We start from the raw sequence: 21,289 nt of genomic DNA on the forward strand, positions 1-21,289 counted from the left end.
AGATATAAAGGGTTGAAAATTATTTGGGTCATAAAATTCTGTAAAATTGTGGCCGTTCTAAATCTCCCACTGTGAACCACGCATTGGCATGGAATTTTGTTCTTTTATATACTTTGTTTTTCTCAATTATAAACTATAGTTATTTTGTGCACAGATCTATAAATGTAGAAGATATAAAGGGTTGAAAATTTTTTGGGTCATGAAATTCTGTAAAATTATGGCCGTTCTATATCTCCCACTGTGAACCACGCATTGGCATGGAATTTTGTTCTCTTATATACTTTGTTATTCTCAATTATAAACTATAGTTATTTTGTGCACAGATCTATAAATGTAGAACATATAAAGGGTTGAAAATTTTTTGGGTCATGAAATTCTGTAAAATTATGGCTGTTCTATATCTCCCACTGTGAACCACGCATTGGCATGGAATTTTGTTCTCTTATACACTTTGTTTTTCTCAATTATAAACTATAGTTATTTTGTGCACAGATCTATAAATGTAGAAGATATAAAGAGTTCAAAATTTTTTGGGTCATGAAATTCTGTAAAATTATGGCCGTTCTATATCTCCCACTGTGAACCACGCATTGGCATGGAATTTTGTTCTCTTATATACTTTGTTTTTCTCAATTATAAACTATAGTTATTTTGTGCACAGATCTATAAATGTAGAAGATATAAAGGGTTGATAATTTTTTGGGTCATGAAATTCTGTAAAATTATGGCCGTTCTATATCTCCCACTGTGAACCACGCATTGGCATGGAATTTTGTTCTCTTATATACTTTGTTTTTCTCAATTATAAACTATAGTTATTTTGTGCACAGATCTATAAATGTAGAAGACATAAAGGGTTGAAAATTTTTTGGGTCATGAAATTCTGTAAAATTATGGCCGTTCTATATCTCCCACTGTGAACCACGTATTGGTATGGAATTTTGTTCACTTATATACTTTGTTTTTCTCAATTATAAACTATAGTTATTTTGTGCACAGATCTATAAATGTAGAAGATATAAACAGTTGAAAATTTTTTGGGTCATGAAATTCTGTAAAATTATGGCCGTTCTATACTCCCACTGTGAACCACGCATTGGTATGGAATTTTGTTCTCTTATATACTTTGTTTTTCTCAATTATAAACTATAGTTATTTTGTGCACAGATCTATAAATGTAGAAGATATAAAGGTTTGAAAAATTTTTGGGTCATGAGATTCTGTAAAATTATGGCCTTTCTATATCTCCCACTGTGAACCACGTATTGGTATGGAATTTTGTTCTCTTATATACTTTGTTTTTCTCAATTATAAAATATAGTTATTTTGTGCACAGATCTAAAAAGGTAGAATATATAAAGGGTTGAAAATTTTTTGGCTCATGAAATTCTGTAAAATTATGGCCGTTCTATATCTCCCACTGTGAACCACGTATTGGTATGGAATTTTGTTCTCTTGTACACTTTGTTTTTCTCAATTATAAACTATAGTTATTTTGTGCACATATCTATAATTTTAGTAGATATAAAGCAGTGGTTCTTAACCGGTGTTCCGCGTATATGGTTCAAGTGTTCCGTGAAATTTCAATTTTAAATGTATTGAAATTTAGAAACTTAGGAAAGATACGAAAACAAAAAATTGTTCCTTTTTTTTTAAATTTGAATTTAATTTTAAGTTCTTGCTACCTATCCCACCAGCCGACCATGTGCGGTACCTTGGAATGTACCTAGACAAGAGACTTACCTGGAACCCCCATACGAGACCTAAACGTACCGAACTAAACAAACTTCTAGCCAGGCTACTCGACAAACGCTCAAAACTCTCACTACAGAACAAACGACGACTCTATACAGCCCTTCTCACACCAATATGGACTTACGGACTCGAACTTTACGGTACAGCCAAAAAATCCAACCTCAGTAGACTACAAACACTGCAATCTAAAATTCTCCGCCGCATAGTAGACGCTCCATTCTACGTAAGCAACCACACTATACATACAGATCTCCAAATTCCACTTATCTCCGAACTTGCCAAAATTCGATACAAAAATTTTCACCAAAAACTCTCACTGCATCCCAACCCTTTAGCTGCAAACCTGTCTACAACTACGCTACCCTCCAATCCTCGAAGACGGCTGAGGCGCCGTTGGCCCCGTGACCAACTGGGTGACTAACGGCGGCCATCAATGGATGACCGTCATTCACGTCTGCCACGCTATTCTCATACATTCATCGCATTTACCTATTGTACCTGTAGGTACAGGTGTAAATTTCATTAAAAGGATAATAAAAAAAAAGTTCTTGCTAAATACCGAATTTCAAATTATTTAATTCCGTGTTCCGCGAGAAAAATATATACATATAATTGTGTTCCGCGTCTATGAAAAGGTTAAGAACCACTGTTCTAAGGTTTGGAAAATAGTGGCTCTTACAAAATGTTGTCCAGGTAACAGCGGGCCAGCGAGGAATAAGTCCTGGAAACCGACAGATTTCTCGGCTTGGGAACCTAGGCAGATGGTTTGGTCTAAATGAAACAATGCGCTTCAAACTAAATCCTTATTTTTTTTTTTTTTTTTTTTTTTTTTGGCGCATCAACAGCTAAGGTCATTAGCGCCCGGAGCTTTTTCCAGTGCACTGCCGGCCTCCGGACAGTGTTCTCTCGTTACAGACAACACTGTCCATCACCGGACAGTGAGCTGTAAGAAGCTCCTAGAAAGAGAAAATCTAAGGGTCAGCTGCTGGATTCGAACCCGGGACCTCCGCGTGGGAGTCCAGTATGCTAACCTCATAGCTAATCCCTTCCCTACTAAATCCTTATTGTTACGATTATCATCCCCATCTTAACAATTAATACTAATGAAGAAGAAATATTTTGCGATTAGAAAAAAAAAAAAAAAATGAATGAACGCGTTAGATAATTAAATGAAAGTTAACATTGAAACAATAAAAGGTGTGTTGTATTTAAATAAATTGTTAGGTGGAAGAGTTAGTTGTTATTGTTGCAAAAGTGTAACGTTGCTAAACTTGATGTTGCAATACTTGAGGAAGCGTAAATATTTGTTTTAAGAAACATCAGCAAAAAATTGGATCTCATTCCATTAAATAATGGTTATGTACTAATTTATTGTTAAAGTTGTTCTGTTGGCCTAATTTTAAGAAGAAAGATTCCTTGGTTTCTTTCTTAGCCAAATGTTCAAAAGCTCTAAAATTGGATGCGTATCGTCATTGTTAATAATTTTCTGACTGGAGAATAAAAAATGTTCTATATAATTTAATATAGTTAGACTTTATCTTGCTCTACTAAAAACTTCCTACACCATTTTGGGGCACATCCCAGCCTAATAATGACAATCAATAATTTCTATTGATTGCTCCAACCCTGCGGAGTACACAGTGGGTGTAATCACTGGGGCTTAGGGCCCAGATTTCCAACATTTGCTCTCCCGTCTCCTTTCGGCTGGTAAATTTGCGAAAAACAACCCTGGTTAAAGTGAAACATCACAATAACAATTCAATTGGGTAAATACTTATGCCGCTCGAAGAACCCCTTGATCATTAAGTAGCGTTAGTACAAAGTTCAAATATTAAAATAATTATTACAGGTGTAGTATTGGTCATTGCTAATAATTGGTTTTAGTTATTCATTAACCTGAAATCCACATTCTAGACTTAAACGGAAATAACTTAACAGACGATTCAAACTTTTCTCTAGACTTCTTGATAAACGATCGAAAGTTTAATTAAACAATAAACGACTTACCTACACCATGAAACGCTGGACATTCAGAATGGAAATTTAGGGCTTAACCAAAGCTTCCAATATCTACAAAATCCAATCCTTCCAGTCAATAACACTCCGTCGAATCGCAAATGCTCCTTACCATGTCCCTAACTCTACCTTGCACCGAGATTTCCATGTTCCCTATGTTTCAGAAGCTATAAGATCACGTTACATTAAATTCTACACTTCAATTACCTCACATGCTAATCCGCTAGTATCCCAACTCACTGCATTGCCTGGAAATGCTCCAAGACGGTTGAAGCGCAGGTGGTCACGTGATCTTCTCCATGAAGTAAGTGCTAGTGAACAACTGTGAACTGTTCTTCTTTGGTAGTATCACCAATGGGTGAATTCACCCCTCGTGCTATTCTTATATTTATTCTATGTATCATGTTGTATCAGCTTCATTTATTGCAGAGATATACTGCGTTGTGAAAATAAAGAAAAAGAAGTTATTGTGTGGGTGTAATGAAGCTTAATGAGTAAAAGTCAAACTTCTCTTTACTAACTTCATAATTCAATCTCCGAAGAAACAGCTCAGAATTACAAAAAGCAGGCCTGCTATAACGGGGAAATCACTGATATCATTCAGCGTTGCGGATGCGGAGAATATTGCAGCTTTCATTGTGCAGAACTGGTCTAATCAATTCAAAACAGTTTTACTTAATCTTATGAAATTAGAAGGAGAAGGTATTGCAATCTTTCAGATTTGCCATTTCACAGAAAATAACGTTTTGTGGTTCTCTTAGTCCGAAAAAGTAATTTCTACACTTCGCTATCTCTCTCTCTGTGCGATTACGTCCTCGCGTATGTACGTATGAATAAAATGTAACTCAAACTAAAAATTGCGGCGATAGCCACTGTAAGGTTTTGGTCCAAATCGGTTAAGTTAAAGTACCAATTTATTAAAAAGTATTTAAAAATTTGTTTCTGTAACTCAACCAACCCGCATAGCCACGCCCTGAAGAGACAATATATCTGTCGAAACGTTGGCAAAGAGACGAGTTGTTTTATTTGTCCGATTCCTCGCAAATCTTCCATCCTAAGTTTAACAATTTACGGTCACGAAACCAATATATTCGTATTTAAAAATGTTTTAAGTTTCTAAAAAACAGGTCCAATCGCGGTAGGTTTAGAACTCTGGAGATTCTATGACGTTGATTGCAAGTGTCGGGCGTTTGATGGACTTCAGATCCAGGGAGATGCTAAATCAACTTCAGTGTGGCAGAATCAACGCCATCCCTACCAGCCATACGAGTCATAGTGAAATGAGTTTTTCATGAGAATGGCTGAAATAGAGAAATGTGATTAATGGGCCATTTCTAAGAGTTTATCTTAAAAAATGAAACTTCCATTGCCCGTGCTCTTTGTTTTGACCGAATTTCATCATTTTAGTGATGTTTCGAACATACCAAAGATAAGAGTATTTTGAGTCCAGCAGAACCACTCCCACCAATCGTTTTGAGTTCAGTTTAAAAAAAAAATTATGTGTACAGATTCTAATAAAAAATATTTAGAATTAGTGAATCGTGGAGCGTACACCAACCATTTTGCCATGACCTCCATTCTTTATTTCCTCTTCGTCAGCAATGTATAAAATTATATACACACTAATAATTATACTTTCCATTATAAAAAAGATCATCTTTAGTTTTTTATAAGGATTCTACACAAATTCGTTGAAATTAGTTTAGTATGAAAGAAAAATAAAATCTTTCAAATAGACTGTTTTGGTGAATTCTCAAACTGCATTTCGTTTCAGCTAATAGCATAGTTTCAGTCTCTGCTATCTCTTACCTACGCTTGATCGTGATATTAATGGAAAAAAGATTGTGCGTATGGAGTTATCAACAAGTTGCCATTGAATAAACTGTGCTCAAAACAATGGAAAGAGTTTATTATTTACAATTTCATTTTATTGAAGAAATTCATCAGTTAAATTAGATCATAATCATACTTTTTCACCGAAACCGCTTTAATTTAAGCAAAATTAATAGGTAAAGGGATCTTAATTATAAATTTAACACACGATTTAAAATATTTGGATTGAATATATAGTTTAACTATTTGGACAACGAACGTGTTTTTTTTTTCTTTTATAGTTGACAAATGTTTGTCATTTTGAATTATGCGGCTCGCGTGAAGGAAGTTGCACTAATTGAGATATCGTGTTAACAGGACTGGGGATGGTTGTGAAAAAGGGACACCACACGTGTAGTGAAACCAAGTGACGCCAGCAGCGCATGTGTGTACCAGTAGAGAGATCTTCTCTTAATAGGCCAGGTACTGCTGAGGCATCCCTCATTCCGATCTACTTATCTTCAATGGCACCCACTTTGCTCTTTTCTCAATTCAAACAAATGTTTAGAAACAGATAAATATTGGCCCCGGGGTGGTAGTCTTGTAATGAGAGAACAATGAATGGCAGATCCGAGCACCAATATACTCCTTCCTTTACGCGTTAAACGAAACAGAAATTGAATAATCTCTCTACTTACTTCGTATAAAATCTTCGAAATCAAAGCCCTGCACGGTATCTGAGAAGAGTAGGAACCAGCGATCTTTTTTTTTAAATAAGGCGCTTCAACACCTAACATCAGTAGAACCTGAACCATATCAGTGCACTCCTGGCCTCAGACAGCGTTTTCTCGCTGTTACTTAACCTGATCTTTCCTTTAATCGTTAAATGACAAATACGAGCTTAGTTAGTACCACAAAAGTACTGATAAAACTGTTTGTCCAGATAGGATAGAAGGAACATTAAAAATGATCGACAATAATTATACTTTATTATTGGCAAATCCATGATCAAAGCCGGACTAAAATCAATGTGAAAAATTCGAAATTCCTCTATATTCATAATAATCCAAGATAAAAGCTTAATTTAGACAATGCTTACTGCTTATCACACATATTAATGTCACTACTAATATTGTTACTGTTAGGTTTAAAATAATCCACAATGGCTGCACAAATCATAAAACATTTCCAATATATATTTGAAGAACTAAAAACAAACAGGAATAATCTGTTACTGGCGTAACTGTGATAAGCAATAATGGCGAAGGTAGAAGCATTTTAAAATAATAAAACCATAAATATTGGCGAGGCTCGTTATTTCTTCCAGAGAGTTAAAATGATTTTTACAGCCCTCAGATGTCGTCGACTGGGACATTATTGTTTTTATTGTCGAGACTGCCTGATGCGTACGTGGCCGCCACAAACGCAATGAAATATTCTTCTCCGCCACCTTTCGCCTTCAGAAGAAGTGGTTACAGTTCTTCTTCACCAACTGGCTTGCCTGCTAGTAACCATGCGGACACTGACTTCTTGTCCAAATAGATTCTTTCTTCAAACTTCTTCTTTCTCGTATGTTAATATTTTATAAAAAGCAAATTAATTACTCTGTTAATTGAAATATATCTCAAAATTAGGGAGTGCTTCTTTGGAGAAAGCAGTTATTACATTTTGGTCGGCTGATTCTAAAAGTTCAAAGTGAAATGAGAAATATGTCTTTCATTGAGCTAAGTCGGTCAAATTAGAGTACAGTTTTAGAGTACATTTTTCAGAATTGAAAAACGAAAAACTGTCTCAAAAGAAAAAAACTTTTCTTATTATTAGTCCAATCTATCCGAAACGATCTGAGCAATTCGTTCCTATCATAAGCAAATGAAGATCCTCTCCTCTTTGCGTAGATTGCAATGAGAAGGAGGATTTCAAACATGTAATAATGATATGTCCACGTTATGTGGTAGTAATGAAACGAATGTTTGACGACATATACAGGTATTTAGATGCACCATTTCGCTACGAAGACATAATATTCTCCACCAACATCTATGTGCTTAAGTCTATAGCAGAGCTAGCAATGAAATATGAATGTATTTAAAAGTTATAGCTGATTAGAATGAATGCAAGAAAATGATTAGAGAAGGATTACGTGATTTTAATTTCGGTTAAGCTATAAGGATGGCAAGAATATAGAGTACTGTTCCATCCATTGGTTGTAGTTTATGTAAATAGTTGTATATAGTAGAGGGATGAATGAGTGAAGCGAATGTATTTATAAGTAAGAATGGAGAGTGAGTGATATTCTAGTGATAAGCACCTAGACGATGCTGGCTGTATGGCGGAAGCCATGCCAAAAAAAGGAAAAACAAAAAAGATGGCAGAGTTCCGCAGTACACTCTCCTCGCATTCTGATCCTTTCGTTTGTCCTTTGTGTTCCGTAAGGTTACTGAAAATCCTTCCAAACAGCTTGACGTCAGTGGGATCGTGACATTCTATGTGAATGAACTAGTATTTTCACTCGGTAGTTTCTCATCCCATTTTTATTCATTCTTTTATTTATTTCTGTAGATAATTACTTGTGACGAATTTCAGAAGGGAAAATAATTCGCATTTAAGTTGGCAGTTTTGAGGCTTTGTTTATGCTATATTAATTTAAGCTCTTAAAGTTCAAACATTCAATGCAAGTGAGGTGAGTCAATAATAGATAATCTACATAAAAATGGGAAAGTTGGAAAAAAAAAAACACTGACAGATGAGTTTGCTACAGTAGTTATGACTGAGAACTAGTTTCTCAGAGATTCCCAGTTCAAGTTTTTCAGTCCAGGACACCTAATTTGATAGGTGGATGTTAAAACCCGCCTGAAAATAAGTAGGTGATCATACTGACAGATTTCTATTTCTCATTTTCCGCCTTCTCCTTATTTTTTTGAGATTTTAGTTCTAATTTTTAGATTTTTGAATGTTCTAAAAAAAAAATTTGGAAGAATTTAGGAAGTGAGGCTGTCGGAATAGCATTTTCGAGATTCATGTAAATTTCTCAATCGTTGCCTGAAGGTTACATTTGTTGGTGGAAGTAACTGAAGTGACACCAAATCTCTTTGGAATAACTTTTTCAGTTAAAGCTGATTTTTGGGATTTAGGAGGGTGGTGAGTCACACATCAAAAGTATAATTCGATTTTACGAGTGTAGTACAGGCGGCCTGTTATATTTTTATCACTTACATGTCTAATTTAGAAATTGGTATGTTTTTGTCCGCGAGTTAATGTGCACTAAAGAGGCCAGAAAGGAGTTTGTGAGTTGATTGTTGACCCAAAGTTGTTCATTTTTACATTCAACAAAGATCCTTCTCAAAACAATGTTAATCTTAAAAAATCTACTTATTCTTCTATTTAAAATAGAAGAATGTTCTTTTCTAAAAACGTTTGACTGTTCACCGAATTGATATGACAAAATAAGGGCATAATATGATAAGAAATATTCCATTTTAAATTATTTCCTTTAAAAAAAAGTTGAACAAAATTGAATGGACTTTACCTAGTTCCTGGGCCTCAGATGACTGGATATAGTTGTCCTCTTCCTTGACTTTTAAAGACCCACTTGTCTCACTGTGTATATTCTGCAAGTTAAGAAAAAATATTAACATTTAGAAATAATTAATTAGATTAAATAAACTAGATGTTCTAAATACCCAAGAAAGAAAATAGAAATGTAGTAGAAAAAATTCTAAAAAATTGTTGATTCAGTTCAGAGTTGTAACTTCCACTTCTAGAAAATAGTACAACCTTCTCTGGAATAAGTGGTTGATCCAATGTCTTCATTCATTGTTTCTTGTAGGAGATCTTTTTTGGGAGATTCCTCAGCATTGTGGAATGTAATTTCGAAGAGGAAACGTGGCCTCAGAAAAAGAAACTTTAGTGGAGAAGTAGCTGACTTAACTAGGATGTTACAGGAAAAGAAAATGATTCCTTCAATTGAGAAAAGAATCATATTGCTGAAAAACTGGTTCATTTACTTTAATCTACTTCTAAGCGCGGGAAAAGTCGTTATTTCAGCCTTACCGCAAGAAAGCACATTAACTCCAAATAATATAATATTAAAATATCGAAGAGAAAAGTAGGTAAGGTGTCTTTATATCATTTCTTGTTGCCTCTAAGAAGCTCCTAGAAAGAGAAAAATCTAAGAGGCCAGCAGCTGGATTTGAACCTATGATCTCCGCGTTGGAATCCAGTATTCGCTAACCACTCGGCTAATTCCTTCCCATTAATTGAGGACTTAACCGTAGATGTTTAGTATTCAGCCTAAAGTAGCAGCTGAAACGCCGTAGAAATGGGTTTGGGGGGGAAAATTGTATCAAATAAATTGAATTTAAAGTTGAGTATGAAAGCTTTGTAATTTTGTCATCAAATTCACAGAGAATAGTGAACTAGACATGGGATCTTCCCATTTCTAGGGATATCCCAGCCTAATAATCAAACCGTACGCTCACACCCTGAACAAATATGACTTCAGCCATTCTTCTGCTCTATACCACGCACTCTTACATATTAACAATTTACATCACGATTCCGAAGAGATCTACAAAGAAATTTTGGGCTATAATGGACTTTGCTTTAGAGCCCCTAATTAAACAGTATGTGCATTGAAGAGTTAGTTAGAAAAAGGAGGAATAATTGAAAAATTTTTAAACAAAACGTTTACATGATAAATAATTCTGCATTGACAAACTGTTATATATTCTAGAGTTCTAGAATATATTCTAGAGTTCTAGAATATCTTCTAAAAGTCTAATGATATATTTAGATAATATAGATTTCATAATAAATTAATTCTATTAAAATAAATTATAAGATCCAGTTGTCAGTATGAGATGGCTATTTAACGCCTCACATCACCCATCTTTGTTTTAGAACAAATAAATTCCAATGTCACAATATTTATAATAAATGTTTAAAATTATATTCAGTTAGTGATGTCAGTTTGTAATCTTGGAGAGTAGTGAATCTCATCACCTTCAGCGTGCTGCTGTACCACGATCAAAAAGTGTAAAAAAAAAGTTCAATTTGACATGAAATTTTATTCTCCTCTGATTAATTCTTACTCTGGCTTACACACATACACACACTTTTACAACTGTGTTAGTGTCCTCTGTGAGGGCGCCAAAAATATCAGTTGATTTAGTGTCTGAGCTGCTCTACCCCCGTCCTAACGTTCCTTCTCGCTCGTACAGCCCTGTGCCTTTCCCGTGGAGTACGCTGACAAGCGGTGGCAGATGTTTTTGTAAATAATCTACTTTATTTTATAAATAAACGACACGTTTGTGGCAAACTAAAACGTTCTACAAAGTGAGGGAAGAAAAACAGGCCCGCGAATGAGTACACAACGCCGGGGGGGAATAGCCTTAACAATGTTTTGAAATGTGTTAACGAGACTTTCTTTGCAATACAGCTCTTTTCACTGCATTGGACGTCTTATCTGATTGATGGCTCAGCGGAGACTCATCGCCGTGCAGAACAAGAAACAAATAACGTAAATGATCTCCTTAGTGAAGAATTAAAAGACAAGCAATGTCTATACGTGCCAAACTTCTTTACCGACTACTTGGACGACGATCCAAATTACCAATGGAGATTAAAAGTGCAATAATTAAATCTACCCATACTAGATTAGACTTGTGGGGTTCAGCCAAATGTACGATCTATTCAGACATTCCAATCCCAATTACTCCGACAGATAGTTGACATTCATTTTTTTTTGGTCTCAAAACTCACGCTCCATAACTTCCTCAGCGTACATCTCGCCAAGACTAAATACCACACTCTTCACTTTCACTTTTCTAATCCCTTTTTTCAGAATCTCGCATCTCATAACATTCCTGGGCATCCTCCACGCCGATTGAACCGCTAGTGGCCCTGTGATTTCCAAAAAGCCTGATTAAACATATCTTCTAGACAGTGCCACCATTGGATTGCTTCACTCACACTTCATCAAAATTACTTATTGCATCCGGAATACACAGATTGTAAATTCATAAATTTAAAATAAAAAATGATACCCAATAAGATACTTTCTGTTATTCTTTTCAATTATTGAACAATTCGATTGTTGGCGTAAATGTTGTTTTGAATTCTTGAATATTAAATTAAAAGAAATGTGGGTTCAGAGTGGCGAACTAGTGCAAGAAACAAGATATTCTGTCGCTTCTTTGACCCTCTCCTTTACTTGGGTTTCTAACTAATGTCGAGTACATCCTAAATGTTTGATTACCTTCAGTGGCTTTATTGTAAGTATACAGCTGGGGCATATTCTATCAGAAATCAAGTGCAACGTTCGGTAGTAGTTCCTTTCTCTAGGCTCAAGATTTCCCCTTTGTTTTTTTCCCCGGCGCATCGATGTCTGTGGTCATTAGCGCCAACCACACGTTTTTCTTTTCTCATACAAAGGCCACCAGAGCTGGGATGGTACCTATTGGCCTATCGGGCTTCCACACACACATCTTGCTCAGCAAGACAAGGTGGAGCCTAGGCTAACGGAAGCAGTCCGCGCTCCCCTCTTACATCATCGGTCTAGCCGACGAGGCGGAATGCGATTTGGCCGATTGTACCATCCCTTATGTTCACAAGTTGACATTTTCCCAAATTCAAGCAATTACAAGTACTTTGAGTTTTGCTTTAACTGTAACCATAAATAAACATGTTTATAACCACAAAGCCACTTTTTTTTCGTGATCTTTTGTGAGTGTTGTGACGTAAAAGGGCCTAATTTGGGGCCGTTATGAAAGTTCTCTTGGCAAGTTGTTGGGCATCTGGCATTAAGCGAGGATTCGCACATAGACCTGTCATTTGTTCCAAAGAATTGATATCTTTTTTCCTGCACCTTTTGGAGTTTTTAAACTGGAGAAGAAGGAAAACCATAAAGATTCAGTAGGAAATCTCTCTCTTAAAATATGACAGCTTGTTCAAATGATTCTATTGCCAGAAATTAAAACCATCTCTAAAAAAAAATAAAGGTCTGTAATCTTTTTTATGCAGAAAATCTATATATAATTTCATTTAAAATTATTAAAGTATTCATTAATTGACAACAAAGAATTTAAGCTTTAGTTACAAAAAATATTGCAAGTATAAAACAAAGCTTTATTCAAAGTATTTGTGGAAAAGAACAGAGTTAATAATTGTTGAAATTTATGTGGTGATCACATTAACCGCGGCATAGTTCTAGCGAAGTTCGATCAACAAATTTGGAAAGATTCCAGCAAAAGAAATTGTGTGTCAACTTTTCTAGTTTTTTGTTGGAAGATATTTTGGTTTTATTATAGGTACAGAGATGTGTGTTCCTAGATCTTGGTACTACGTATTTAAAAATTTGGTATGCAATATGCAGACAATTTTGAACAAATAGCATAATCACAGTTAAATCAGAATTTTTCATTGAATAATATGGCTTGCTTCCTATTGGGCTGCACATTGAACTGAAGAACCCTGAAATCTTCAACAATTATTTTTTTTTTAAAAAAAATGTAGATTTAAAAGTGATATTCGTGTAATATATTGGTCAAATTTAAGAGCCGTGAATGAGGAAAGCTACAAAAGCTCAAAAAAAACAATCTGAAAGTCTGATTTTAACCCTTCCGTTAGTTGTAGTGGTTTTTACAAAATCTGCTGTTTGCGAGACAGAGAGGAAGTCGAATCCGCCTGCGCAGTTTCAGCATAATTCAAGAATGGAATCTAACTGAATAATCTAATTAAGTCAGGTGCCTCCTTGGGATTAGGTAATAAATTTTTGAATATCAAAAGTGTCTCTTACTATTTTTTCATCCATGGTACCTTAAAGTTCATTTACTATCTCAAAAGCGCTTGTATGAATCACGCCCCAAGGAAAGAGAAGTACGCTTTGAACTACTTTCAAAAATTACAGTAAAGGGATTATTAAAATAATGATTAGTGTTGGAATAAAAAACAAAGTAATTACTAAATATTTCTTACGTATCTTCTCGCTAGGTAGCTCCAAGCTTAACACATATATATTCTAACATGGGCTGAAAAATATTAGGCCAGATGGGACTCGAAAACAAAATGCCTTAGCAGCAACAAAGAGTGTTTAACAAAAAGTAACACTTCATATTGTAGCGTATTAGAAGTGAAAAGCTCTTTTAGTTATACCTAGCAGAGCTGTGTAATTCTCGCTCAACATCCTGCCATGACAGAACGAAAAGTCAGCAGATAAATTTTGAGTCTTGATGTATCAGAGTAGTAAAAGAAACCTTTAATGGTTTTGAATCTTGTTTAGGAATGTGATAATTATGTACGCAAAATGTTCGTGACTTAGCTTGGAATTCTGACGCCTACCTGGGGTCCGAGAGATTTCGCTGCAGCACAGTCGTTTATAAATGAAGAACGGAGGGATAAACGATAAAACAGGGTACCTAATGATTCCAGTTTAGTGTGGATTTGTGGCCAATTATTGATATTAGAAATGCTCTAAATTCAATAGGGAGATCAATAAATTTATATAATAACTAATAACGAGGTTCGGTTTGCCAAAAATAAGAAATTTGTCTCAGTTTAGGAAAGTGAATACAATTGAAGATTGAATAGTCTGTAGCCAGATTGAATGATTCGCATGTCAAAACTTCAAAAATCGTAATGACTAATTTCTAAAGAATTCTTTTCGTAAAATATGTTGCTTTTTTTCTGAAGTGAAGATTGCTTAAAAAGGAAAGAGAGGTGGTGCCCAGACTGTCAAGGAATTTCCCTTTCTCCCTGCCTGTGAAAAATGGAGTATTACGGAGGAGGATTCTGGGTACCTCCTTTAGGAATCTCTCTTCCTTCCTTAATAATGTTATTTTCTTTTTCGGACCCAAACTTATCACGACTTCTAAATGAATGAATAGAAATGAATCCTAGCCACTCGTACATTTCGACATTTCTCCTGTTGTGGTAAAATACTATGCTTTCTACTTCTGACACAGCGTAAGATACATTGAGCTAAACATGCGCAAACTAATACTCATAATCTTTAATCAAAGACTGTATAGAATCAATAAAACAGTCAATTTCGAATGTTTTCAAGACTTCTCATAAACGATCTACACTTACTTTACAAAACCAACTTATTTTGGACAGCATTTTGCTGCCTTCGTTTTCTATATTTGTCATTTTCTGTGAAAGAAATCGTTACCAAATCCAATCAAAATTCTAAGCATAATCTTTAATGAACTCTATTTATAATCATAAGCGTACCTTTCGTTATTAGGGATTGGAACCCCCTGAAAAGTTTTCCGATAATATGCTATAGAAAATGTATTGCCAACATAGAATACATATTATTTAGGTTACTCTAAAATGTAAACGACTTTATTTAAGCTAAGACAAATTGAAATGATATTACTCTCCTACATTTAGATGGAAACATGAATCCATCTCTAAATATAATTCTTTAATCTAAAAATTGAACGTAATTTTAGATTATTTTTCGTACTAATTACGGCTACTCAATTTTCAGCCACCACATTTTCCACGACTATTTGTGCGTCCAAGCATTCTTTGTGCGATCCATTCCATTTGTGACCACTCTTACAATGGCCCAAGTTGAATTCTTGAAGCTTGAAAGCCAATCCCATGATGTTATTTAAGTCACTTTGCCTATTTTAAAGGAATTTTTAAACTCTGCTATATAAATTTTATCAATTTCGCCCGTTATGCTAGTTGTATAAGATACCAATTGATTCAAGAATTTAATTATTAGCAAATGAATATACATATATTCATGTATACATTGTAATTTTATTCTTATTATTGTGGCTTTATCTTTACTTTACTCGTGAATGTTTAACAGGTTGCAATTTTTCTTTATTGTAATTATACCTTTCTTCCTCATAAATGAAGGTTTTTTCCTTTATTTAATCCTGTTTTTATAGAATCATTTTTTGTTTTCTTTCTACTTTATAGAAAACACCTAATTTCTGGCTGACAGATTTCCAAATGCCTTAATGCTTTTGTTTTCTCATCGCATTGTGAATATTAGTATCAATAAATTTATTATTACTATTCTTCTTCTGTTCTGTTTTTTACTTATTTTGTCTAGTGTATAGTTGTGAGTTAATGAATGGTTGATAAAATAAAAAGTTTTACGACAAAATGTTTAAATCAAAACTACAAACAACCCAGAAAAACAGAATTGGAAAATTCTGCTAATCAAAAATAAAATTGTGGCTCGTCTAAAGTTTCATGAAAAATGTACAAAAAGCGCTTCAATCGGCTTTCCTAACTTTCAAGTTTTATTCAAATTCATCGCACGTTTCAAATTTTAGTGGATGAGAGGCATCTAACAAGACGGGGATGCTCGCGTCCTGATTTCAGAAAAATATTCATATAAAAGATTCTATTATTTATATATCTAAATAAGAGTTATTTTCCTGTATCCTAGTGCCTTGAATAAAGGAAATTGAAAAGTGAGAGAGTAATCTAAGTAAGATATCTTTCAGTTCTTGACAAGAGACTGAACTGTACGTTTCAGCGGACTATTGAGGGAAACGTCTTTATTACCAAAATATTATCATTCATAATCTGAAAAGGTTTTCTCTTAAATATCAGTAGAGAAATCGAAAAGTATGTATATATATATATATATACATTCTATTGATTTCTTTTTTTACGACCATTATCTTTCCCGATATTCTTATCGATAGTAGCACGAGCTAGTGGATAACGTCATGAAATTATGAATATATATATATAACATACATAAAAAGAAGAAATGAACTAATCAAAACTAAATTAGTTTGGTCAACTAGAATGTGAACGTTGTAGTCAGACTGTCTGGTGAGGATGGAGGCACGGCACAAGTTGGGCTGACGTCGGCACATGCTTACTTAAGCACATTCATATTACCCACTTTGGTGTTGGGGGTTTAAAATCTGAGGGACACTGCGTAACGCTCTGGGCACTCTACTTTCCTTTGTTCTACGCTTTAATGTCCTGTTTACGGCATGATTCTGTAACTGGTTTTGATAATGTATACTAAGAACTTATCGAGCCAACTGTAACAGTACGCAATGTCTGTAATGTACATTCCAAAACTCAAAAAAAGATTGCTACTGTGAATTTTTATTAATTCTTTAATATTTAGACAACTCCAATTCAGAGATTACGTGTTAATCTACTAAGATTACGTGTCAGAAATCGTATTGGGAAATTATATAAACTATAAAAGTGTTATGGAGCTGCAAATGAGTAAATTCAATTTAATGAAAGTTTGTTTTCAATCTGATTTAGTGCAGGACTAATAATATTCATATTTAAAATTGTCTTGGTAAAATAATTTGAAGAGATATCCCAGGGCATTATGAATTTAAAGTGAGGGCTTTGTTGAGATAATCTTTTTTATCTAGACTTTGAACTCAATTAAAGAATATTCATTACGAGTAACTTTACGTTTTTTACCAAGTATGCCAGATTGTTCGTTGTTGAAGTAGACTTCTCTACATAAAAAGTTATTAAGCTGCAATTAGTCAAAGGTCGACTAAGCAATCTACACTGTCTACTTGTATGTTTTGAAATGCTAGAACATATCTAAGCATCTTCAAAGAAGAGAGGCTGTTCTCAATTAGCTTACTTACTGGTCACGACCACCTGTAGAAAACCTACAATGCATCAGTGTCGAAGATAGTCCGAAATGTGTCTTCTGCGACTACAGCGATTTGGATGCTGTTCACCTGAGCAACTGCGTATCTCTGGAAGATGTAAGGGGAATGTTGCTACATAGATAACGATTCTCACCAAGCAAACTCGATGGCTGAATTGAGCTGCACGCTAACAGAAGGCCGAATATGTCACAACCGGCAAAGAACAGGACAAAAAAAGTATTGCACTGTCAATAAAATTATCATATTATTAAAGATGCAATAAAATTTCTTAAAAAACAAAGTAAAGAAAAATAAAAAGATAATTCTGATAAGTAATATTTATTGAACAGTTGAAAACAAATACGTAGAATAGGTATAATGAAATAAGCGGGGTTCATGATTTCGTATTTTATATCGAGCGTATATCTAAAGTGGTGAATCGATTGGGATTAATCATAATGATTAAGTATCGTTACTGATTAACGCACGATTAAGGTTTTTACGAAAAATATTGTTCCTTGTGAACTTTGAAGCAGCCAATTAACATGAATTCGATCCAAAATAAAAAAGTTATTTTGCTTTAGTTTTTTAAACTAAAGTACTTGGGTTCTTTCCAGTAAGAACTGGGCGGAGCTTCCAACTATCCGAGCTTGGCCTTCCCAAAATATTATTTGCAAAAAAATATTTCTTTATTATATTTTTATAATTAGTTTTAATAACAAAAATATAAATTTTGTTTTATACATAATCCTTTAATCGAGCGCAATAGAAATAAACATAGTCTGAATGTTAAAAACTGCATCAAATGCTTATAACGTCTCTGCCTCTTGTACATGCACATTATATACCCTGAGATGCATATTCTAAATGGTATGTGGATAAGAAAACTCCTTCGGAAGTCTTAGGAAAGGCAAGGGACTCCGAGCATATATATGTCTGTGACTTTCCCAACATAAAAGTTCTTTTGTGAATACTGTTAATGCAAATGTTGCTGTATAATTTTTCACGTGTTTAGTTAGATGTAAGGGTAACAGTCAAGTGAGAAATGAAAATTATTCTGATTGAACAGTAACCAAATTCATAATATTGTCTATTCATATTATTGTGAAGACGGATTAACTTAATTAAAAGCCAAATCCATTTGTGCCCTAAAAGATCTATTGTGGCAACATTAAGTGTCAGTGTTTGGCTTTCCTTTGAACTGACGTTTCAGATTTAATCAAATTTGGGAAATTCTAATCTTGAAAATAACCAGTTGTTAAAGCTGCTGCACTGCTTCACTTAATTCAGATTTAGTTTGTTCATAGATAAATCAGTTTTAGATTATTTCCAAGCTTCTATTCCAAATAATTTTCGCATCGAAACTTTATTCATTTATTTTTGTATTATTTATTTCGTGGCTAAACATTTATTCATTACCTTCCAGCTATTTGTTGCCTAAGAAATAAATTTTACAAAATTAAGGACTTTGAAAAACAAAATTACATATTACAGAAACCCGTGAATTAGTGATAATATCTGTTTAGTCGGAGAAGTATAAGCAAAGGGCCGCCGCGAAATATAAAAAAACATCGGAACCTAATTTTTCTGTTCACAAGTTATTTTCTTTAGCTAACGTAAATGTTATTTCATTTCAGATGTACAAGAAATCAATTATGAGCGCTAATCAGTACAAAATTTAAGATTGTATCATATATTTCAAGAATTTGTTGAAAGTATTGGCATGAACAAATATATGTTATGACAAAAAAAGGCTATTTAAGAATAAAGGAAGATCCGGAAGTGGTTTTTATAGGAAGCAAGATTGGAATTCGCAGGACTTAAGATCATTCATTTGCACTAAACTATAAAACGTGAAATGCAATGACGGAGTGATGAAAGATTATAAGATTGCAGAGACAAAGTTAATGTCACCAGTAAGTACTAGGGTGCTCCGGAAGAAGTAAAGATACCAACAGGTCCAGTGATATCTTTATGTTAGTGTGCCAATGGTTAGGACTGTAAGAGGAAAGTTGAAAATAATAAATAAAAAGGCTTATTTACGTCAGAAATCTGAGATTCTTGCAACAGTGTTGGAAGGGTGAAACTTCACAGCAGACATTGCTCATCAGCTTTCTTGCTACAGTGTTGGAAGGGTGAAACTTCACAGCAGACATTGCTCATCAGCTTTCTTGCTACAGTGTTGGAAGGGAGAATCTTCTCTGCAGACATTGCTCATCAGCTTTCTTGCATTTGGAACATTTCTTCCAAGGAAACTGCTTAAGCGAGGTTCTTCGGGATGGGTCTAGCTTTAACTTCTATCAAATTCTAATTTTTTCTAATAATTGTACGATTCTAACACCGGTGAGTGCTTATGAGTCCGAAATGGACAGATCTAGACAAAATTCCGAGTTGAAGAAATAGCAGTCTTCCACCAGTGCAACTGCACAGAACTGTACAGACTTCCTGTAATTTTAAGTATCATTAGATTTTAGTGATCACACACAATGTTGACGTCATCTTTGTTTAAATTTTAAAGAAAACTTGGAAGTATTCAGTAAAAAAGTGGAATGAATGTTTACACTAGATATTTTTTTTGGATTCTTTAACATTACGATTTATGATAAACCAAAAAACTTGAGTTCCACCGGTGGCTTCATCTCATACTGCTTGCAACGCCTCTTTACCACTGGATAAATCAAATCAAATTGAAAACTGTGAAATATTTAAAAAACAAAACAGGTATTTTAAGACTCAATCAGTGAGTTTGACTGATTAAAATACAATATTTATGTACAACTAGAAAAAAAAAAAAATCAGAATTGGGTGTTTTTCAACGTTATGCTTTCTCGTACCGTTTTTGAAACTCCATCAGTTTTAATGTGGGTTTTAAAGGACTCTCAAGGGTCTAAATTAATTTATGAACCCATGAATATTGTAAAGATAAGAATTACAGTAATAAAATTATTTTACAAACTACGAGGGTCGTTTGAAAAGTCCGTGCAAAAATAAAAACTACTTAATTTTTTGGGGTAAACCTTTTTTATTTTTCAACATAGTCTCCTTTTAGGCTTATACACTTCGTCCAACGCTGCTCTAGTTTGTTGATCCCTTCCGAATAATAGGATTTGTCCAAGTCTGAAAAATAGCCATTCGTTTCTGCAATCACCTCCTCGTTTGAATAAAATCTTTTTCCCGCCAGCCATTTCTTCATATTGGGGAACAAATAGTAGTCCGAGGGAGCCAAGTCTGGAGAATAGGGGGGATGTGAAACGAGTTGGAACCCTATTTCCATTAATTTTGCGACCACAACTGCTGAGGTGTGAGCTGGTGCGTTGTCGATGAGGATTATTCCTTGCGAATCCCAAAAGACAGTCGCCATAATCTTTCCGGCCGAAGGAACGGTCTTCGCCTTTTTTGGCGCAGAAGAATGGTAACCCATTGTTTAGATTGTTCTTTGGTCTCAGGAGTGTAGTGATGTATCCATGTTTCATCCACAGTGACGAAACGACGCTTAAAGTCCTGCGGATTCTTCTGGAACAGCTGCAAACCGTCCTTGCAACACTTCACACGATTTCGTTTTTGGTCAAGCGTGAGCAATCGCGGCACCCATCTTGCGGATAGCTTTGTCATGTCCAAATGTTCATGCAAAATATTATGTACCCGTTCATTCGAGATGCCCACAGCACTAGCAATCTCACGCACCTTCACTCTTCTGTCATCCATCACCATATCATGATTTCTGGAGTAGTAACCTCAACAGGGCGTCCAGAACGTTCAGCGTCACTTGTGCCCATATGGCCACTCCGAAAATTTTGAAACCACTTATAAACTGTTCTAATCGAAGGTGCAGAGTCACCATAATGTTTATCAAGCTTCTCTTTAGTCTCCTGAGGCGTTTTGCCTTTCATAAAGTAGTGTTTAATCAACACACGAAATTCTTTTTCGTCCATTTTTTGAAAATCACTCGACTTCCTCGATTCAAACGAATGCCAAACACAAAGAAATAGACCGATCTGGCTGAAACTTGGTGTGTGTTCTTCCAAGAGATGCTACTAACTAAACATAACCTCGATACGCGCCAGTAGTGCTATATCTCTGACTTTGCACGG

At 34.7% G+C, this 21,289-nt stretch overlaps 1 protein-coding gene across 2 annotated transcripts in view; it reads right to left on the reverse strand.

Moving 5' to 3' along the window:
* Positions 1–21,289, reverse strand: part of LOC141449290 (uncharacterized) — a 59,064-nt gene that overhangs the window by 31,206 nt on the left and 6,569 nt on the right. For both annotated transcript variants that reach the window (XM_074118554.1, XM_074118555.1), the window contains exon 2: positions 9,110–9,191. In XM_074118554.1, coding sequence (XP_073974655.1) covers positions 9,110–9,191 — 82 coding nt within the window. The remainder of the gene's footprint in view (positions 1–9,109; positions 9,192–21,289) is intronic.

Source organism: Rhodnius prolixus, unplaced genomic scaffold (assembly GCF_049639745.1).
Source record: "Rhodnius prolixus isolate KJV_2025 unplaced genomic scaffold, Rpr scaffold_2, whole genome shotgun sequence".
Lineage (NCBI taxonomy): Eukaryota > Metazoa > Arthropoda > Insecta > Hemiptera > Reduviidae > Rhodnius > Rhodnius prolixus.